The 22,578-nt window shown below is 43.8% G+C and overlaps 2 protein-coding genes and 1 non-coding gene across 6 annotated transcripts in view; all 3 read left to right on the top strand.

Annotated features, from left to right (window-relative positions):
• arid4b (AT-rich interaction domain 4B) overlaps positions 1-10,524 on the top strand; it is a 38,596-nt gene extending 28,072 nt beyond the window's left edge. For 2 of the 4 annotated variants that reach the window (XM_024296519.2, XM_024296520.2), the window contains exons 15-24: positions 110-305; positions 385-587; positions 4,443-4,625; positions 5,403-5,487; positions 5,567-5,768; positions 5,885-7,081; positions 7,164-7,274; positions 7,860-8,072; positions 8,431-8,577; positions 8,665-10,524. In XM_024296519.2, coding sequence (XP_024152287.1) covers positions 110-305; positions 385-587; positions 4,443-4,625; positions 5,403-5,487; positions 5,567-5,768; positions 5,885-7,081; positions 7,164-7,274; positions 7,860-8,072; positions 8,431-8,577; positions 8,665-8,816 — 2,689 coding nt within the window. In that variant the 3' untranslated portion in view covers positions 8,817-10,524. The remainder of the gene's footprint in view (positions 1-109; positions 306-384; positions 588-4,442; positions 4,626-5,402; positions 5,488-5,566; positions 5,769-5,884; positions 7,082-7,163; positions 7,275-7,859; positions 8,073-8,430; positions 8,578-8,664) is intronic. The other 2 variants (XM_024296521.2, XM_024296523.2) reach the window with 2 other exon arrangements.
• Positions 10,525-10,951: 427 nt separating this feature from the next.
• Positions 10,952-12,966, top strand: tomm20a (translocase of outer mitochondrial membrane 20). Its single transcript, XM_024297023.2, has 5 exons — positions 10,952-11,186; positions 11,444-11,490; positions 11,980-12,061; positions 12,244-12,386; positions 12,646-12,966. The coding sequence occupies exons 1-5, from the start codon at positions 11,063-11,065 to the stop codon at positions 12,688-12,690; spliced, it is 441 nt and encodes a 146-aa protein (XP_024152791.1). The 5' UTR covers positions 10,952-11,062; the 3' UTR covers positions 12,691-12,966.
• Positions 12,434-12,568, top strand: LOC112162307. Its single transcript, XR_002922045.1, has one exon. It is a non-coding gene; the product is annotated as a small nucleolar RNA SNORA14 (small nucleolar RNA).
• Positions 12,967-22,578: the final 9,612 nt, after the last annotated feature.

Genomic DNA, 22,578 nt, shown 5'->3' with positions numbered 1-22,578 from the left:
GTCAGCTTTCTCTGATTTTTTTTTTCTATTTCCTTTGTTTTACGTGTCTTCCTTCTGCAGATTTATTTGTATGCAAACTTTTCATCTGTGAACTTTTATTGTCTTGCAGGTATTTGTATGGGTTTGAGGAATACTGCACCTCCTCTGCCATCACCTTCCGGATGGACCTCCCTGTGAAGCAGGTTTCCAAAGGGGAGGTGAAGCCTGTGGAGGCTGCAGGAGCAGCATCTTCATCCTCCACTGCAGAGGAGCAGAAAGCCCAAACAGATGGGGACGCCTGCAGCACTCAGTCCCTCCTCTGCAAGGTGTTTTTTCCTAAATATTGTTCATTTTTTCCCAGAAAAGTCTGACTTGATATTTGATCCAGACGTTGTTCTCCTACAGGACGAGAAGCCGGAGTCGATCCAAGCTAAACAGGAGAGCGAACCGTTGAAAACGGAGGTGAAAACCAGCAGAACCGAGGATGATGATGAAGAGGACGGCCCCCTGAGGAGGGACGCCGAGGAGGGCTCCTCCACGTCTCGCCTTGGGGCGGAGAACATAAAGCAGGAGCACGACGAGGAGCAGGAGAGCAAGGACAACTCCGGGTGAGTCTTCCGGACGCATTTTCCCAACTCAGCGCTCATGGTACAAACCAGACGCGGGTTTCCTGAAGGGAGGCGAAATCTGAACTTATCTCCAGGCCGAGTGACCGACAACACCAGATGGGGGAAGAGATCCTTGTGATTTGATTTACACTAATACCCACAATCCACCTGTACCTGCTAACCAAACAGAGCACAGCTCCCCTTTAACAAAGCTCTTACTAGCTCTCCTCTCTGCTATATTTATCTTGGCGGTCAGCATCAGCCTGACTCTTCCACCTGGCCTACCACCGCTCTGTCTCTTTCTGTCTGGGACTTTGGGGGTGGAGCCTCCAAACTTTCACAAAAACACAAAAACATGCTCATTTGCTGCAGCTGCTTTACTCTAGCATCTCTCACAGATTCACATCAGATATTTCAGCTGTCAATCACACACAGAGAGTTAGTCACCTGACCGACACCTCCACCTGCACCCTCCTCCTCTGCCACTCCCTCTCAGGACAGCAGGGAGGAGGAGCAGAGGTGCTGCACCTTTCCACAACAGCAAACAGGCTGCGTGAATGGAGCTTCAGTCCTCCTGCACCCTCTTGTCTTTCCTCTCTTTTCTGCCTCTCTGTTCTGGGCTTTTGATGTGATTTTTTTTTTATTTATTTATTTTTTTTTGTCTTCCATGTGTGTGAGTGTTTGCACCGAGGCATTAACCCTTTAGCTGCTGAACACAGCTCCTGATGTAGAAGAGGTCGCTTCTCTGGTTGAAGGATCTTGCGAGGGCATTAGTTGCGTGTTTGGTTGAGCTGCAGCTGTGCGGCGATGATGTTTGAGGTGCGATGCTGACTTGGCGGTTCTCTTCCTGGCAGTTGTTTGTAGTAGCTCTGGGTTTACTCTGAATGGACGTTCTTGTTGTGCCTGGCGTGAGCTGTGGTCGCCATGAGCTCTGTGTTTGTTCGGCTTTGTCAGGCTGTGCCGCAGCGTTCAGCCTCATATTCGTTTATTCTGCAGACACCCACAGGCCACACTTGTTTAATGTTTACAACCTGTAAACTGAGCTGAGGCGTGAGGATCACTCGCATTTATTGTAAAAGGTGGCTCATTGCCAGCATAAGTGTGGAAAATAATTCATATATTAAATGTCAGGGAGGTGCTCAGCACAGACATGAATTACTGTCTAAATGTCATCCATTAAACACATAACATTTACAGATTAGATTTCTAGATTTTTGTTCTTTGGCTTTTAATGTGCAGCAGGATATGTATCTATTTATTTGGAGAAAACGTAAAGTACTTCCTGTTGAAACAGTTTTTCAGTGGAGAAAATAAGTACTTGATCCTTTGCTGAGTTTGTATGTTTTACCACGACAGTTTGGCATCCTAATTATGGGTTCATCTGAGCAGTGAGAGATAGAAAATCACAAAATCCACTTTAAGGAATATATATACACTTATTTGCATTTCATTGAGAGAAATAAGTAGGGATGTAACGATTCAGTCAAGCTACGATTCGAGTCACAGTTTTAAAGTCACTATTTTGATTTTTTTTTTTCCAATTTTTTTTCATCACATTGAATTAAAGGTATTTTAAGCCAAGCATGTTTTCTTTTTGCCCCTTACATCAAACTGTCTGATTTCCTAACAGAAAGGATTCAATACAATTATACATAAAACTGAAATGATCAGAAATCCTTTCATACTCGTTCATATTGTACTCCATGTGACGGACCGCTCCACACCCGCGCCCGCTCAGCACAATCCCTCCCAGCCGCTGAGCACGCGCTGAATGTTCAACCTGGTTTTCATGCATAATTGCACCAGTGCAGCACTGTGACCAATCAGGGACTTGGATTTGGGAGCAGCGTGTGGGTAGCGTCCGCTTCAAAGCATGGAAGTGCCAAATATGATCACGAAAGAGAAAAGAATTATTGCGGTTTGTGCCTGGTTGGATTAATATGACATCCAGACAGACATTAAAGGAACAGAGTCGTAAAAAAAAAAAAAAAGCCTTGTCCAAAATTTGGGGGATTTTTACCACTTTGGTGGAGAAGAAGATTCTCCTTCCTGCCCAAACTTGCGTAAGCACGCTTGCTAAGGTGTGGATACCACCTGCTAAGCGCACGTTTATAAACCCGCTTAGAGCACGTTCTGAACGCACCGCAAGCGACCGGTGTGTAAGCACCTTGATCTGGGTTGGACATTCAGCACACGCTCCGTGTGTGCCTGATTTGTGCGTAGAGCTCGCGAACCAACTTAAAACTTGCGTAGCTCTGCGCACGGAAGCCAGAAATTCTGGTGTGCACACGTTTGCAGTGACTTTTCATTGAAAATGTCCGCTTGATGTGAGTTTCACCTTTCCCCATAGGTTTTCTATAGGATTGAGGTCCAGAAACTGGCTGGACCAATTCATGACATTAATCTGCTTCTTCTTCTTCAGCCATTCCTTGGTTGCCTTGGCTGTATGTTTTGCGTTAATATCCTGTTGGAAGAGCCATCCATGACCCTTTTTAAGCCTCCTAATGGGGGAAGGTGGTCAGGATTTGAGGGTACATGGCTCTGCCCACTCTCCCATCTACATGTTGAAGTCCAGAAAAACGCCCTCAAATCATCATGTTTCCACCTCCGTGCTTGACAGTAGGATGGTGTTCTTGGGGTCATCTGCAGCACTTCTCTTCCTCAAAACAAATCGGGTTGAGTTGATGCCAAAAAGCTCTATGTTGATCTCATCTGAACACAGCACCTTCTCCCAATCACTCTCTAAATCATGCAAGTGTTCATTGTCAAACTTCTGGTAGGTCTACTTTGCAATCACTGTAATATGTTAAACTGTTGCAGAGTAAAGTATTCCTAATGGTTTTCTTGAGGACTGTGATCTCAGCTGTTTTGAGATCATCGACTAACTCCTGTTGTGTTGTTTTAGGCCGATTTCTCACTGTTCTCATGGAAACACCACTATGGTCATGTTCTTGTATTTTGTCCCAATTGCACCAACAGTTGTCACCTTAACCCCCAGCTTCCTGCTGATGTTTTTTTTGTCCATTCCGGTCTTAATCAGGTCTACAATCTTCTCCCTTAAATCCACTGAAAGCTCTTTAGTCTTCCCATGTTGGAGAGTTTGGAGTCTGATTGATTCAATGGACAGGTGTCTTTTCTACCGGTGATTAGTTCAAACACGTGTCTTCAATTTAGGTTGATTGGAGAGTCTAACTGGTCTGTGTGAACCAGAACTCTTAATGGTTACCAGGTTTTTTTTTGTGATTTTTCTATATCTGTGTTCAAATGAACCTAACATTAGGATGACAGACTGTCAGTTTAGTTTTTAAGGCAAATCTACAAGATCAGCAAAATACATCTTTTCTTCACTGAAATGTTGATTGTCTTCTGTGGAAGAAGTTCCAAAAGCCCAGAGAAGCTGTAATGTCGAGGAAGTGTCTTCTAGCTGCACTAGAGCCCGTGCTTCCTGTTGTGTGGACCTGCTTCACGTTTCCTTGCTGTCCTAACCTGCTCCTCCAGAAACCCCTCCAGCTTCAACACCTCCAGCTCCTTCCTGAGGCTGCTTTGTTTCTCACGGCGTGTGCATGACTGCGACTCCTGCGTTTGCTGTGTGGGATTAGAGGGACTAACTGTAGCATCTCCAGGATCTGCCATGAGAGGATGTTTAATCTGATGAATCACTTCATGAACTGTTTTACTGGATTTCTGTTGTTTATTCTTCAGTTTGCCATGGATAGGTGCAGATAAACATGGGAGGTTCTTTGTAGGTGGAGGTCTAGCGTTGTAGTGGGGCAGGCGAAGCTAGAATCCGGGCTTGGGTCGGGCTTTGTGGTGTGCAGCCTAGGGCCAGCAAGCGCTGAACTTTTTTTCTTGCAGGGATGACAGCAGTCAGGAGGGGGAGGAAGGGGAGGAGTTTGAGTGTTACCCCCCGGGGATGAAGGTGCAGGTGAGGTATGGGCGAGGCCGCAGTCTGAAGACGTACGAGGCCACTGTGAAAGAGGCAGACGTGGAGGGGGGAGAGGTGCTCTACCTGGTGCACTACTGTGGCTGGAACATCAGGTAAGACAGGACCTGGGAAAAAAACAAACAAAAAAACAAATCACCTGTTTTGATGAAGTAAACACCTCTGAAGCGGCTGCTGCTCGGGTGCAGATGCATCCTTAACTGTTGATTCTGCTCCATCTCATCCTGCGCTGTGGTCAGTACTCTGATCACGGAGAACACTGGGCCATCTAGTGGCCGAAACCGAGCACCGGCGTGATGCAGACGACTCCACGGCTTTCCTCAGTTTAACCCCCCCTGTCTGTCCGTCCGTCTCCCAGCTGTCAATCCGACAGACGGGCTGACCAATCGGGCTGATCAACCAGTGACTTTGTGTGAACTTTCCAATGGCCAACCAAATTGCAGCTCCACTCACCTCTACCTCTCAACCCTCTCCCCCCTCCCCCTGTGGGTCAGGGTTAATGCAGCGTTAAGGGGAGTGTTAGGGTGGTCAACCGGTGCCGTCGGCATGTCATCCTCTCCGTGTTGTTGTGCTACAGACAGTGGGATGTTCTCTGTGTCTGTCGTGTGTGACGTTTCATCTCCACTCATACAACCCAGTAGCTCCCTTGGTGGCGTGGGGGGGTCTGCCTCTGATTTGTGTGGTGCTCGGTGTGTCTCCTCTCTGTCTTCTTCACCATAACTCCATGGGGGTGCTCCTCTTTGCTGTGGTGGCTTGTCGTGTTGCTTCAGGAGGTGGAGGTGTCTGCGCGGCGGTGCTGTGAGAGGAAGCTCCTCGGCTCCTCCCCCATGACCCCCGTGATGACCCTGTCCTGTCTTTGTACTCCATTCTAGATATGACGAATGGATCAAAGCAGACAAGATCGTGCGCCCGGCCAATAAGAACGTACCAAAAATAAAGCACCGCAAAAAGATAAAGGTACGGCTCTGGACAGGTGGAGGTTTTTGTGGTTCTGGAGTCGTGACGTAATCGACTGACTGTTGTTGAATCCCGGCAGAACAAAGCAGAGCGAGAGCGAGACAGGCTAGAGAGGCTCGGTGACCGAGAAGTCCTCGGCCCCCCGTCCAGCCGCGTCCCTCGCTCCAAATGTGGCCTGAGCCAGGATGTCTTTTCCAAGATGGACGATGGTGAGGACAAAGGGACTCCGCAGTCTCCCGTCAAGTCTATAGAAATTACCTCTATCCTCAATGGCCTGCAAGGTAGCAACACTCACAAGCCTGCAGCTCTTACGCAGATGTAGGATTGTTTACACCAACGTGGTTTGTTGTCTGTCGACTTCCTGCTGAAGCTCACAGCTTTGTCTCGTTTTCTTCAGCCTCCGAGCTCTCCACGGAGGAGAGCGAGCACGACGACGAGGGCAGGGAGGTGCACGGCGAGGAGCAGCACGGTCCGAGCCTCAGAAAAGGCCCCGCGGAGCCCCCGCTCTCAGAGCAGTGGGAGAGGGAACCCCCCGCCGAAAAAGCCTCCTCCGTCTCAGGAAAGGAGAACACAGAGAACGCCGTGAAGCTGAGAGGCCCGGCGGAGGGGGAGGGGGAGGCGGCGAGCACCAGGAAGAGGAAGTCTGACGGTGCTGCCGAGAGGACCTCAAAGGGTCAGCCCAAAGCGAAGGTCAGGAGCACCAGGGGGGGCGAGTGGTTACCGAAGAGCTCTCCCAAGAAAGCGGAGGACGTAGCGGCCGGTCCTGGAGAGGAGAGGGGGGGGTTGTCATGCAGCAGTTCTGATGAGGACAGTTCCACGCCGCCAGAACCCCAGGTGGACGGAGGAGAGCGAAGTCGCCCCAAATCAAAAGGTTCACCGTCCAAGAAGTACAACGGCACGAAGGAGAAGACCAAAGCGGGCCGACAGGCAGGGTTCTGGGAGACGCCTGAGAAGAGGGCCAAGGTGTCTGCAAGCGCAGAGGACCGGACCGCCATCCGACCCAAAGGACAGAAGGACGTGTGGTCCAGCATCCAGGCCCAGTGGCCCAAGAAGACCCTCAAAGACTTGTTCTCTGACTCGGACACTGAGGCTGCCAATTCTCCGCCCCCGCCCGCGTGTCTGAAGGAGCCCGGCGTGGTGCGGCAGGATGCTGAGCTGGAGGATGAAGCTTCAGAGGAGCAGATGGAGCTCGACAAGCTGCAGGAGTTCCCGAGCAGCGGCAGCAACTCTGTGCTCAACACGCCGCCGACGACGCCAGAGTCCCCGTCAGGAGGAGGCAGCGCCGTGGAGGACTCCGGCCAAGCCCCGCCCTCCTCCCCGCAAACATCCACACCCCCCACGTTACCACCAGAGCCGGTTCCCGACACTCTCCCTCCGGGTCCGATCCAGGAGGAGGTGGCAGGCGGTCGCAGCGAGACGGACAGCAGCACAGTGGAGGTGGAGAGTCTGGGGGGAGAGCTGCAGGACCTCCCACAGGACGACGGCGAGGGCTCCCCCTCCAAAATCTACGACGTCAGCCTGTCCTGCAACAGCAGCAGCTACAGCCCCGAGAGGAGCTGCAGCAGCCAGCAGGACTGTGAGCAGAAGTCCAAAGGTACTCCTGTCTGTGATAATCTGGGATTGAAACTATTCAACCACAGATCAGTTCAGGCTCTCATTCCCTCCTTCTTCTGCAGCATCCGTCAGTCAGAAGAGGCAGAAGGAACCGCTGTCGGGCGGAGCCTCCAAGAAACACAAACCCAGCCGAAAGAGCCTCGGAGTTCCCCCTAAGAAGAACCGAAAAGCAGGTACGAACCGCCAGAATCCCAGTGTGATGGTCACACCTTAGAAACCTCCTCTTGTCCTCTTTTCATCTTTCTATGATCCTCTTCTCCTTCTTCTGTCTTCTTCTCATCTTCCTCTCTTGCTTTCATCTTTGTCATTTCATCTTCCTCTCATCCTCCTCTCTTTTTCTTCTCGTCATCTTTTCCTTTTTATCTCATCTTCTTTTCTTCTCATCTTATTTTCATTTTATCATCCTTCTCTTCCTCCTCTTATTCTGTCATCTTCCTCTCATCCTCTGCTTGCATTGATCTTGTCTTCCTTTCCTTTTAATCTCCTCTCCTCCTCTTGTCTTCTTCTCATCCTCTTTACATCCTTCTATGATGCTCTTCTCATTCTCCTGTCGTCCTCCTCATCTTCATCTCGTCCTCTTGTTCTCTCATTTTCTTCTTGTCATATTTTGTTTTTTTCTCATTCCCTTTTCCTCTCATTTTCTTTTTTGTCTTCTCATCTTCTTTTCATCTTGTTCTCATCTTCCTCTCGTCTTCCCATCCTCCTCTCATCCTTCTCTTCTTCTTGCCTTCTTTTGATCTTCTTTTCATCCTCTGCAGCAAACAGCAGTGACAGTGAGGACCAGTCTGCCGTTGAGGGCAAACCCGCCCCCTCCAAGCATAGCACATCTGACCCCAAGGCTTCGCCCAAATGTCACGGCCGATCTCCCCCCTCTGGCCACAAATACCACAAGCAGGGGGACCCAGAGCCCCCCCAGCACAGAGACAGCCATGGAAGATCTGCTCGAGTGTACAAGTGGAGCTTCCAGATGTGTAAGAGACGCCAAGCAGACCTCACAAACATCATCATTCTCCTTTTACACAATTTATTGGTAAAAATCGTTCCAAACTTGTACAATGGAAGACTTTAACCTTTGCCCTAAGATAATTTTTAGTGTTTGTATCCTTCAACTGCACACTTCTTATTACATTAATCTAATGCTTGACCACAAGTCCCAGAAGATTATAGTTAATGATCATTTCTGACAGTCAGTTTGGTCTCCACAAATCCAAACATTCAGCAAATTACAAACTAATAAACAAATAGTCACACAGGAGAAAACGTTGTGGATCTGCACCTCCATTTTCCTGAACCAGAGATGTTTGAAAACGTTCTTTTCCTTCTGCTCAGCTGATCTGGAGAAGATGAGCAGTCTGGAGAGGATCGCTTTTCTTCAGGAGAAACTCCAAGACATCAGGAACCACTACCTCTCCCTGAAGTCTGAGGTGGCCTCCATTGACAGACGACGAAAACGCATGAAGAAGAAGGAGCGGGAAAGTAAGATCATCGCTTCAAACTTTTCATAGATCTACCTTCAACTTCTGGGAAAAGACATCACTAAAATCCTTGTTTTCCCCTCTGCAGGTGCTGTGGCAGCTTGTTCCTCCTCCTCTTCCTCTTCCTCACCGTCCTCTAGCTCCTTAACAGCTGCAGTCATGCTGACACTTGCCGACCCTCCGGTTCCATCCTCCTCCTCCTCGTCTCAGAACTCTGGGTTGTCAGTGGAGTGCAGGTGACAGAACCAGCAGCCATGAGCCATCGCACTGAGCACTTAACCAGCATCCTGGGCTCGCCGCCGCTGCCGTTCCGTCCCAACAGGATGGACAGGTCAACCCGTAAACTCTAACCGCTGGAACACAAAACCCGACCAGTCACCACAACGAGAAACAAGCACTATTTTCTACTGACAACTGTTTCCTTGGCAAGCTATCAGCACTTAAGTGCACTTTTCTGAAGATTGTGTAAGGAGATGAAATTTGTCAAAAATTACTGGTTTTACATTCGTTACCTGAAAATTTTCAAGAGTTGTTTTTGCAAGCAATAATCCTTTCCATTTGCTAAACCCGTTTGAGGAAAATGTTCAGCCCTGGAAGCAAACATGGCTGTTGCTGTGGAGGGGCTTCAAAGGATCACTGCCACATTGGCATTAAGGGCAAACCATTATTTTGCCAGCTTTTTTCCCCACTCTCATTCAAAAAAAAAGGCTTTTGTGAGCTTATCGTCAGCAGTATAGACCCGCGGTCCAGCGTGTGCATGAAGGCGGTGAAGGCTCTGATAGCATCATGAGCACCGAATGATACTGTAGTGCCTTTTTGTTCTTCTCCTGGGGGCACTTTGAGAAAAAGAAAAGCACTTTTTCCTGATCCTTGTCAGATCAGGGGGTCAGCCGGAATCATTTGTCCCTTTTCTAAAAAAGACAGAAGAATGCAGTGTGGGTGAGCAGGCGGTGAAGGGCTACGTCTGACTGCTAACGTACGGTCAAATGTAAGGCTTATTAAGGAATTTCGCCTGTAATTTACTACTGAATGATAGATTGAAACGTGCAATGAGAGAAGAAGTGAATGCTCACATCACTTCAGTTCATCAGCCTTTTTAAAACCCTCCATTTTATTTTGTCACCTGAATGAATTTAACCTAATTACCACTGATCAGAAAGGAAGAATCCTAGGTTTGTAGCTTTTAAAGAAACTCTTTTAAACCGCTTTTTGGCGTTTTACTCATAATCCAGAAGCTCCTTGTATTCATCTCCACAAAAAAACTTTTTTTTTCCATAAATGATCACAGTCAAGGTAGAGATCTTGTAAATGTGCATTTCTATCCCAAAGTGAAGTATGTGTAAACTTTTCTCCAGTGTTTGTACATAAACCTCCCAGCTGTGTGACAACCTAAAGTTACGTTTTGGTTTCAAACTTGTACGTAGATGTATGCTTTTGTTATACATTTGTATATTGAGAAGTGTTTTGAGTCGAGCTATTTAATATCTTGCACTGTTAATAACATGTACTTTTCTGTACAGACAGTTTTACGGTTTTAACTGTAGCTTGAGTTTGTAAATAATCAGGGTTGCAGCATGTTTGTTTCCTTTTCTGTTTCCTCTCTTTTTGTTTTTCTATTTTTCCCCCCTTTTTAAAATTCTTGTTTATTTGAGATCTTTTCTTCATTTGTTGTTGTTTTTTTTTTAGATAAAGCTTCTTAGAGAAGATTGGTGGTTCTAGATGCGGCTGAACTTTTTCAACCCTTCGTGGCCTGAAGCTAATGCTGTATGAAACTGTATATGGAAAATGGTCTGCATCATAGACTAAGAGTAAGTAATGGAGCCAATCGGATTATTGCTCCATAAGTATTTATTAGGCACATCTGATAATGATGGTCATTGTATAATTTATTGTAAAAATGTAAGCAAAGCAGAAGCCTCCATTTGAAATAAATGCCATAGTTTGTGAATGAGTCTGATCATTTTTATCATTTGGGAAAATTTATATTTTTACTGCATTAAACTATTGTTCTACTCTAACACAAAATCTTCAACTATATTACTGCTTTATGTTTAATAGACTTAGCTGGAAAAAATGTTTTCATTTAATTATTAAATATATGAAAAGTATTAATTTTAATGCTAATTTAGTTATATGATATTTAAAAAAATATATTTAAGTCGCTTTGGTCTTTTTGTAAAGATCGTGCCTGAAATAAAGTGGACTTAATTTACTTTTTTTTTTTTTTTACTATCGTTTTATAGTATATTAAACCATTATAAAGTAAGCAATTATTTTTTAATTAAATATCACGCACATGTATTTATTTTTGCTATATTTAGCATATTTTGAAAATAAGAAAAAGATTAAAATAAAAATCTTGGCGGAAGTAGCTGCTGGCAGATGACGTACTTCCGCTCTGTAGCTGCTTAGCAGTGTGCTAGCTGCTGGCCGGCTAGCTTCTTGCCTCCCGTTCCTGCTTCTCCCGTTTATGTCCAGTTTCAAAAATGATTAGCGGTGGGAGAAGCGCGGTGGTGGCCGGTGTGTGTGGAGCTTTGCTCGTCGCTTACTGCTTCTATTTCGACAGGAAACGGCGGAGTGACCCTCAATTTAAGCAAAAGCTGCGAGAGCGTAAGTACGGTTATAGCTAGCTTAGCCCACAACTCTACATACGTTGAGGTTAAAACAAGAAAATTGATGCGCAGGTAATGTTTTGTGTAATGTTGGTTTGTACAAAAATATAAAACTATATTTTATGTTTCGGTTCATTTAATCTGCGCTGCTAGTTTGCTAAGTTTTGCCTGCTAATACGTAACCACGTGGGTCTCGTTAGCTTCCTCATACAGAGAACAGCAGCATCTGAGGAATTTGTGTGAATTTTTTCACAGGCAGAAGAAAGCTGAATTCTTCAAACGTTCAATCTAGTCAATCAAAGGTAAGAATTTAAAGGAATTATTCTATTTAACTCATATGTCACTGACCGGCATGGCAATAATTATTCAGACAGAAAAAATGCTAATAACTCCTCAAACTTGATATATTATGTTCTTGAATATCTTGAACAATTTCCACATTCTATAAGTCTACCAAACATGATTACAAGGTCATACATTTTTAACTTTCAAATGCTATTATACTTAACTAAGGATATTATAGCTTTAAGGTTAAACATAAATATACATCACAGGTTTTTTTTTTCTTTAAAAAGTGGTTTATATGTGAAGTCAGGAACAAATAGTCAATTAAATGTGTTTTCTACTATAAAAATTTTAAATGGCTCAACAATTTATAGATTAAAACCCAAAGGGGTTAAATGCTTTTACATGTTGAAGCCATGTGAAAATAAATAGGCAAGCATGCCTTTTGTGACTTAACAAGTATGTAAATGTGGATCTTTAAAACGTTATTTTTGTTTACATCAAAGTTTCCAGATTTGAAGGACCCTGAAGCCGTGCAGAAATTCTTTTTGAAGGAGATCGAGCTGGGAGAGGAGCTGCTGTCACAAGGTCAGCCTCTTTTACGCACCGCACATTTATTTCTGAACTAGGAAAGCAAAACTCAGAGGTCATCAAATTCAAAAGATGCTTTCATTCTATAGGTGAAGTACTTGTGTGTTGCTGCAGCCTTAAGTTACTTAAATTACAATAATAATTGAGATTTTTCTGCTTCCACTTTGTTTTTGGCTCAGGTGAATTTGAGAAAGGCGTTGACCATCTCACCAATGCCATAGCAGTTTGTGGGCAACCTCAGCAGCTGCTGCAGGTTCTCCAGCAGACTCTGCCTCCTCCAGTTTTTCAGATGTTGCTCACAAAGTTGCCCACCATCAGCCAGGTGAGAGTCCGCCCCATCCATTAGCAGATGCAGATGTTTCAGTGGTGGAGCATCCTTGAAAAACCCCCCGGTTGCTGCTTTTGGCCTCTGGGACAAGAAAGGATGCTAGATTAACCTTAGAATTATCCAAAACTAAGAGCTCCGTGATGGTATCTCTTAGTTATTTCACCTCTAAGACAAAATATTCTTTAAGAGATAAATATATTATTTTTTACATATGCTTAAATAACTTTGTTTTCCCCACTTTGTTTTTTTCCAGCGAATCATCAGCTCTCAGTCTTTATCAGAAGATGATGTTGAATAAGTTGGTGGATGATCTTCTTATAATTCCTAACTTTAAATTTACTGTACAGAATAATGTGAATGACTGCTTTAAGTTTGATTCTGGTTTTAGGGGGCATTGGGGGATTGCGGAGTGCATGATTTATTCTTCCCAACTCTTCATTCACCTGATATAAAGTTTTCTGGATTATTGAATGTATTGGTTTGTGTGAATGTGTCTACATTAAAGAATACGACTTTCTGCAAATGTTTTTTTTTTTTTAATGTAAAATCCCTAAATAAAGCATGAAGACCTGTGGTGCTGAGTGTGGTTTCACCAGCAGATGGCAGCAGTGCTACACAAAAGAATCCTGAATGTGTTTTTCTGCTCAGTTCTTGGCTTGAGAAAGCTGGGAAATTATGTGAAATGTGTGGAGAAAGTAACAAAACAAGATATTTGTAGATAAAATTCACATTAAGGAAATAAATAAAATACTCTCTGTTTTTGTGAAATGGTGCCAAATCACAGCTGAACTGCCAACTGAGCCAAAGTATTTCAGTTTCCAGCCAGAATGTAGAAACGTGAGCTGCTCTCGAGCCTGCAGACCCACGATGTCCCGATCATGAATGGCTTTATTGTGCGTGCAAGCGAGCGAAAGTGGAGCAGCTCATGAGGGGAAGGGAGTAGGTCTGGTTGGAAGTGTGTCTCTTGGAAGACAAACAGAGATGTAATTATTTTTATCCCCGTCTGCAGCTGTTATTCCAGAGTGGCCTCCGGGTCTGGAGATTACCGGGAAACCAGAGCAGAGGAAAATAGTTTTCCTACATGAGGAATGAAAAATGAGTGCTGGCCTAGAAATGTCAAGCAAAGACTAAATGGACATTTTCCATGAAGTCATGTTCTCCCGCTGCAGAAATTCACCACTTTTTGGAACTGCTGCAGCAGCCATGTGAAGGGGAGGTTTGTTAATGTCTCTTTTGGGGAGGGGTAGAGGTCAAACATAAAGAAGCAACACTTTTTAGTTTCTCTAGATGCTCAAAAAGTCAACAAATTAACAGCATAAACTCAAAATAAACTTTATTTAGCAGTTTTTATTTCATATATTATTGCCTGGTTGCTTGAAATAAACCATTTCATTCATTTTGGAAGTGCTGTTTCAGTCTTGCTTGGTCATGTTACGTCGAGGCCGTTTGAGCAGCAGTGAGTCAGCTCTTTGTGTCTGGCAGAAGGGAAAGGGCTTTTGTTTTTGCAGTAGGGGGCGCTGTTGCTCCAGCACATTCGGGCCCTCACTGAGAGGGGCAGCTGAATGGAGAGGGCCCAAGAGCTCCAGTTTACAGCAATAACAAAGGTTGCTCCTGCAGCTCAGAGACATTAGAGAACTGATTTTTTTTTAACTTTGAACACACAGCAGCTTCATATTAATGACAGCTAAAACCGTCCGCCTGGACTTTGATTACACTCATGTAGTAACTACTGCTGGCTCCTTTCTGGAAATCCTGTCAGGAAATTTTCCACAACATTTGTGACCTTTTACATCGCTGAGAGTTTAAAATGTCAGCGCCTGATTGCAGCGTTGGTAACAAAGAGCCGTCTGACCCGTGGAGAGGTCTGCGCGTGGGAGCAGCTGCATTCAAACAGACAGAAATAACCTGCCTGTGTGCAGTTGCTATGGCAGCTTCAGGACTCTGATGCAACCCTCTTCACGCAGAGCTCGCAGGGTTTTGGGGGCCGCATGTTTTTCTTCTGTTCGGTGGTGGGACTGAAAGCAGCCTCTGTCTGTGTGTTGTGGCTGATGTCACGGCTGTGGGGGCCACGGTCTGCAGCCCTACAGTAAGTTGTCATGGGGAGGGCAGGCTGTGGAGAAACATGAGCGCAGACTGCACAGCAATTCACCACAGAGGAATAAAACAGTGGAATTTTCAAAATAAAGCAACACTGTTGATGCTGAGGGGGGGGGGGGATTAACTTTCACTCAATGACCCATTTTTCCATCTGTGAGGAGGGGGGGTGACTCCTCCCCTTTCATGCAGGTTTCCTCCTGCACTGTTTACATTCCACATGAGTGCTAGTTGAAGGGTGTGGACACCCCCCCCCCCCACCACCACCACACCACCATCACTAGATGGTTGATAATACCCCCCCCCTTGCCAAACTTCAGAGTCTGCTAGCTCTATCAGGAAAAGAAGGGGGGATGAGGAAGAAGAGGGTGAAGGAAGGGTTAATTTAGCGTGCGCCCCCCACCCTCACTGATCTGCTTCCTGTCTCTCAGCAGAGCAGGGGCTTTGAACAGTCAGACGGGCTTGTTTTGCATACTGTAGCCCCCTCCTGCATTGACTTGCAGCAAATCCTCCTCTCAGGAGGCACGTCAGAGGGGATTAATGAGGGGGGGTTCTGTGTTTTCATCCCGCAGAGTGAGAGCAGGTGGGGGTGGGTGGAGGAAGAGGTGGAGATGTGTGTGTGCAGTGTCAGAGCAGGCTGGGGGGGGGTCATACAGTGGTGTTATTTCTCTCTGTCCCGCTTCTTTCAGAGCTACGCTGAAGGGGGGGGGGGTTGGAGTGTAAATGATGTATTTAGAGCAGAAGAGCGGGGAGGGGGGTTGAGTCGCCATACTGTTGCACAGGAAGTGTGCATTGGGGGGGCAACAAGAAACCCCATGAGCTCCAATGCTGCTGCTCTGAGTAATGCAGGCCCTCCGTCCTCCACTTCCTCTCTGGTTCAGCACAAACAAACATGGCCGCCCGTGTTAATGATAGCATGTGTGGAAGGGAATTCTCACAGAGGAAAACATGAAAGGGCGCCGGCCCGTTGCGTAACTGACTGTCGGATCTCATTTTAATTTCCTTCTCTGAGGCCTAATCTGTAATCCTCAGGTAAAGCGTCCTCCTGCTGGAGGAGGCTCAGCGTTACCGCACCGTGGAAACGCGTGGACAGCTATGCTAACGTTGGATCTCAAACAGGGACTTTCATTGTCATGAGTGGTGTGGCGGTGGGGTTTCCGGGTGATGTGTGGATGGACGTCTTTCTGTGTTTCTAGCCACCGCCGGGTTTTTTCTGGTTCTTCTGGTCCTTCCTACAGTCCAGCAACCCAAGACCTCAATTAAATCAATGGCTTGTGTTTTTGTTTAGTGTGAACACTTTACTTTATAAGGTAAAGGAGAGAAATCGCTTCATTTCAGCTCTTTTTTTTGGCTTCTGGGGCCCTTACCCTCTTGGATCCAGGAGTGTGTCCAGAGGGAGCCCAGGGGGGGACGGCTGCCCTTAGATTTTATGACGCCACCCGACCGAACATCAGCTTATTTGTTATCACTCTTTTTAAAAACTGATGGGGTTAGTTATAAAAACAGTTAATACAAAATAGACAATAACTCTTAAATAATGCATAGAGATGGATGAAGCACCTGTGACATCACCCGCTGAAAATGCCTCACCTACGGTTCCGACCAAATTAAGTCAATTCAGTCGTCATATCCAGACACCGCCATGTTGGAACCAGATGGCGTTAGTAAGCAGTGATTGGCCCGAGTCGGTCAACATTTCTATGGCAACCACCAATCAGGAGTGAGCAAAGCCACACTCTTTGCACTGAAAGAGGGGTCGAGAGAATCTGTCAAACATTTCAAATGTTTGAGGTGTGGGGCAATGGCACCGTGCTTTTACAAATAAAACAAATAAATATGATCATTTTATGAAGATTATTTATAAATCCACTGTTAATTTTTTTTTTCAAATCTAGTCAGCATCGATGCACTCGAGCTTTTTTGCAAAGATTTCTGGGAAATTTCCAGGGGCACTACATCTTGAAATTGTAGGTTCAGACTGTTTCAGGTTCACTGCTTAGTGTGTGTCAAACAAACCAAATGGTGTGAAGTTTATCAGCATCTCTAGATCCAACTTGTCAAACAAGATTTTACTGTTTTTAACATTGTTCTCAGCACTCTCATTTTTAGTTTAAAGTCTAAAAAGTTGCTTGGAGTGCTGTGACTCAATCAGGTTATCATGTCCTGCATGTGTGAAAGCATGAAATTATGATTTATCTTAGCTTAAGTTCTAACACATTAAGATTTTTAACCTGAAATCAGTTCAGGACAGAATTCTTCAAATAGAGATTTTAATGTAGGCTTTCTGCTGAAGGTTTTTTTTCTGTTCTGATTTCCTTCAGATTAAAATTTCTTATTTAATTTGGAATGATCTGCTTTCCACCTAAACACATATAATGTTTTGATCTGATAAGTTCATTATGTTAATTCCTAGTTTTTAACTGTACACCTGTCATCATCATAATGCAGTAATTATTACATAAGTTAATATTCCTAACAATATAAATTAAATCCGTCTCTTTATTGTTGTTTTTAGCATATTTTTTACGTTTTTTTATTGTTGTTCCTAAAAGCACTTTAATTAATAATGTCAAAGTTATTATGTTTATAATATTATTGTCATTTTACGTGACTATCCCTTGAAGCATTGTTTTCATCCTTTAGTAGTTCTTAATTTCATCATCATCATAATTTTTATGAAAATGGTTTTTTAGTATATTTTTATGATCCCATTTATGTATTTATTCTTTTTCTCTTATTCTTGTTCTGACTGATTAAATCGACCTACAAACAATTGTTCTTGTTTTTCCGTTTTTCCCATTCTCATTCTATATGTTTCAGTTCTGCTTTGTTGTATTTTTTCTCTGTCTTATATATATATTTTTCAGAAGTTTCTAATGCTACTGTGATGCTCACATGTGGATCAGGCTTTGAACGGAGCAGTTTCAGCTTTAATGCTTTATATTCTCCTCCTCGTCTGTGGTTAGAGTGTGATGAAACCTTTCTCTGACACTCAAACCTCCCGTCTGACGCGCCCGCTGCAGTAAAAGACCTGCTTGAAAAAATAAAAGCCTCCACGCCCTCGTTCACGATGCAACCTGGGTGTAACTCCTGCGTTTGGTTGCCCCTCTCCTGCTTCACCTCGTGCATCACCTACTACTCGCTCAGCAAAGACGAACCAAATTTCTTTGACGCCTTGCGTCTTGTGTAACCGCGGCCTTTGAAGCTTTTGGCTTTGAGCTCGGCGTCTCATCAATTCCCCACACAAAGCTAAATTTGAATGTGAGGCGAGGACATGAGGGGGCTGCTTATCTGTCCTACTTGTTTAACATTATTCATTCATGGCCTCTATTTTTGTGACAGGCATGTAGAATAATATTACATGGGTTGTTGTTTATGTAAGCATGCTCTTCGTGCACGTAAATAGGTAACTTTCTGACTTCACAGGAGTGACAGACGGCTGCTTTTGTCAGGAACATGGCATGCGAGGAGCCCGTTCATGCATTAAAGATGTCATGTCTGGCGTTAAAGCTAAAAGCAGCCACTGAAGAGGAAAAGGAATCCTAAATCCAGCTGCTGGTAGGACCTTCTCCATCATCTTATATGTCGGAGTAAAACCGAGACTCCTCCAGCTCCGCTCTGCAGAGCAGCTGCATCATAACATGAGCGTTCTTATCGCTGGAGTTTCATGACTTCTCTGTCATCCGAGACCCTGGATTTGTCAATCCAATCTGCACCGTCAGTGAGATTACAGCAGCAAGAACTAAAGTCCTCCGAGAACATCCCTGAAGCGTCTGGACGGATTGTTTGTCCCACTTTCCATAGAGCCTTCAACCTTACAAACTGCTGCCCATAAGGGTGATTTCCTCTCCACCATGGGGTGGGGTGGGGTGGGGGGTAAGATCATAACAAAGGTCATTCCAGGACTCAAAGAAACTAGAAAAAATGAATTATTGAACTGAGGTAACAGGAAGAAACGTAACTCCACAAAGAAATATACAGGGATGGAAAGGAAGCATCTAAATCCGTGGATTGACACACACACTGAGGTTGGGATTAGGATTACAGAGTCTGGAATCCTGCTCATCCAGACCTCACCTGACCAGATCTCAGACCCCATGCCTCGTGGACTTCCTGTTTTGACGCTTTTTTTCTATAATTAAACATCTTATAATATAATCTTAAATATCTTGTTAATCTTGAAAATGTATTTTAAGGAAAATCTCTATTAAAACAAATTTTCTTTTACTTTAGAGCAAACTACGACTCGGGGGCCATGTGCGGACCGTTAAACCATTTAATCTGGCCCAGCATGCTGGAATAAATGATATTAATAATCCATATTCATATTTAATATTTCCCTGTAATTTTGGAGTCTCCTCTTAGATGGTGCACGATAAATAAAAGGACTTGTGTTTAGGTGTGGAAAGTTATTTTGTGTTCATGTTGTGAAAGATTAGTTGCTTTTCTCACGTTCGTGTGTCAGAGAGTCATTTTTCATTCCAACACAACAAACACAGTGTTTTTCTAAGCATGTGTTTTCCCTAAAAGACATTAACCACTTGGTGCAATTGGCACTAAAATAGGAACAAAAACTACAGTTTTTAAATAAAAAACACGTTTCTTTCTCATATAAGATATATGCATCTAATATTTAAGAGAATTTTAACTTAAAATGTTTCATTTTTTGTCTTTTTTGATTATTAAAATTAATAAAAAGGAAGAGTTCAACTGTTATTGCCTTTCAAATAGGACATATTTGGAGGGGAAAGTGTAAAAATATACCCACTTTTAGATATAAAACTCTTTTTTTTTAAAATATTATGCTCATTTTAAGTCATATTTCCAACAAAGCTAATTTTATCCTAAAGAATTAGGAGATGGCAACTTCTTCTAAGAAATCTTACAAAGATAAATTCTATTAATTCCATTTTCAGATATTTTCCATTTATAACACAGGAGAAACATCTTATATAGTGTTGAACTTGTTCTGAGAAATTCCTCTTTTTCAGTGAATTCTCAGTCCTCTTTTCTCATTTTTTTATTCATACATATTTCTTTTATCTTTCCAGACAACATAATGTGCTTAAATAGTCCCATTTGAGCTGACGTCTTGACCTGGCTGCATTAATAATAACACTTTAAAACCATTTCTTATGAAAGAACGACATCGTTCTCTCATTTGAGGTTTTCTCCTCTAAAATCAATTCACATGGAGAGTCCATCTGAAAGATAAAGTCTTTACAGTTTAGTTTCACTCCCATTCTGAACATGACTTGAATTTAATGGACTTTTCAGACGCTTAATTAATTCATGAATGGCTGCCGCATCAGGTCCCTGGAAGCTGCAGTGACGACACTGACAGCTTTTCAAATTAAAAGGAGCACACGCGTGGTGGAAACTCGCCGGCTGCCAGCTCGATGTGCTCCTGTAATTACAAATGCATGACAGAACAACTCCTGCAAGATGTTCCAGCACACCCAGCCATTCAAGGTCAACGAGAAGGGACCGCCGCAGAGCGGACGGGTCCACTTTTCACACAAATTGAGTCTAACCGGTGGAGGAAAAATGCACCGAAGGCTATTAGTTGGGATGGCGGTCAATGTGAGACCTCTCAAAAGCCTCACAAAAGCACTCCCACCGCCATTCTCACCCTCCACACCCCCACTGCTCCTTTTTTCCACAGGGATGGCTTGTTGACATCCATTAGGAGGTTTCCCAGCACTGAGATGGGCCAGGAAAGAGGGCTAATGATGTAATTCCCTCCGAGATGACATTAAAGTGTCAAAGTGCTGCAGCTGACATCATCCATTTAGTGCACATTTTCCTATAACATGCATTTGTCTTCCTCTTTTCCTTCCTCAAACAGAGCTTGCCAACCGCCCCAGTGCCTGCAGGCGCTGCTTAGGTGTGCAGCGGCGCGGCGAAGGGAAGAATCAAAGCGTGACTTCCCCTGCAGCCATGAACGGCCTGCTCCAGAAAACTGTTTTCAACAAGCTACTGTCACATTCCACACACTCCACTTTATGTATAGCTTCATTTTAGGCTAATTCATCAGGAGGAGGATCCTGCTGCTCTACTTTCTCTATCCTCCACTCGTCCCTGTTGAATTTCAGTTTATTCCACCCATTCATTTCAATTTGGTTGTTGTTTTTTTTATTTTTTTTTCTGAGAATTTGTAGAAGCTGACTTATATTTCCCGTGAAGGAGACCTGGCAGGTTTCTCCTCTTCAGCGCCGTGAGTGGGCCGGCGCAGATGTCAATAATAGATGCTGGAAGGCAGAGTGAGTAGACGTGAACTGGAAGCAGAGCGGGAGCTGCGCCTCACTCAATAATGAATCAATTGATCCTTCCCCCTCCTCCTCCTCCTCTGCAAGATGATGGATGGGGTTGCTATGGCAACAGATGCAGTGTTACCCAGAGCGTGGAGATGAGGTTTGTTTCCTAAACTGTACGCTCGCAGCCACGAGCCACATGATATACAGAGCCATTATGGGAGCGGAGGGAAACTAAACACATTCAGAGGTAAATTTATGCAACCCGGCGGGCTGCCGCAAAGCGCGGAACCAGCAACACAAAAACATCTCTCTTTTGCCTTTTTTTTTAACACAAACGCAGATGTTGCAACTGCTTGAGATCATCACTCTCGCTTGGATTAATGTGTGCGCTCCTCCTTTGATGGATGTCTCAGAGCTGGATTCACATTTGGGATTCATTGTACATTTAGCACCGCCGCCTGATAAAAACCAACATGTTTACCGTGCCTGTGTGCATGCATTCGGTTGCCCTGACAACGCGGCTGATGCTGGGTCCAGCTGGGACCACGTTGCCAAGTAACAGCTGAGTTATGAGTGGAGGAGAGGAGTGTGGGTGTTAGGAGGGGGGAGTGGGTGGAGGAAGCGTAGAGGATGTGAGGACTTCTACAGAGACAGCAGCAACTAACAAAGAGGGAAGCATGAGAGAGAAAAAAACACCTCTCAGGGTTACAAAAATGGGTTTGCCTTTCAAGGAGTGTTTTTATTTTCAGCTTTTACATTCATTGAAAAGAAAAAATATATTTTTTCTCTCAGTGTGATCTCTTGTTTCTATGCAGAAGCACTTGGGTGCATCCCAAAGCTGTTTAGTCTTTGAAAGAGCTAAAACTGAGCCTGGAACCTGAACACGGAAAAACTGTGACTCTCAGCTTCAACAATAATAATCCATGGTGATAAATCCATTTACACAAGTTACACACTTTAAAAATTAACAGAAGCTGGAACACTTCAACTTCCGGAATGAAGCTAGTGACTGGAGTCTAGTCAGTTCACATACTGGCCACTAGGTGGTATCTTCTATAAGCAAGTCAGAATTTTTTTCACTTAAACTTAAAATGATCACATTTATAAAAAAAAATAAATATATTTACAGCAGAGATTTCTTGACAATTTGGTTCTTCACAGTCAAGTTTTACATTTGACTTCCAAATTGCAACAACATGGTCTTTTAACAAATAACAGTATACTTTAGCTCTACATCACCTCAACAGGTGTTACTCCACAGAAATACCCCTTCTTTGTCTCATCCGTATTTCTGTGATCACTGGAAAAATGTCTTTCTCAAAACCTGTTTCAAAATATGGAATAAAATATGTTTTTTTTTTTTTGTTAAAAGTGAAAAATCTGACAATAAAACTAAGACTTTCTATCGATAAGATTTTTTAAAATAAACTGTGATGTCCTATCCTTTAAAGACAAATATAAATCTTGAGATTAGTGATAAACACTCATATTTATTAGGTTATTGGAAGTATAATGTCATAAAAAAGTATTGCCAAAAAGCAAATTTTATATTTTTAAGGTAGAATGTATTTTTTCACCCAAATATACCCTATTTCAAGTGCTGCAACAGTCCAACTATCCTCATCTCTAGATCATAATTCTCCTAAATTAAAACTATAATTAACATTTTATGTTAAATTTGTCCTAAAAAAAGTAATAGGATTCAAATTAAGCTTTCCTATTTCTCTAATTCAAGCTAGTTTGTTTATTGAAACAAAACTATTTAGTGTTCAAAAGTAAAAACTATTCCTCAAAACATTATGTAAAGTGAGAAAAAATTTTTTTTTTTTTTTTAA

The sequence above is a fragment of the Oryzias melastigma genome, linkage group LG15 (genome assembly GCF_002922805.2).
Source record: "Oryzias melastigma strain HK-1 linkage group LG15, ASM292280v2, whole genome shotgun sequence".
NCBI lineage: Eukaryota > Metazoa > Chordata > Actinopteri > Beloniformes > Adrianichthyidae > Oryzias > Oryzias melastigma.
This window is presented reverse-complemented; position numbering and strand designations above follow the sequence as displayed.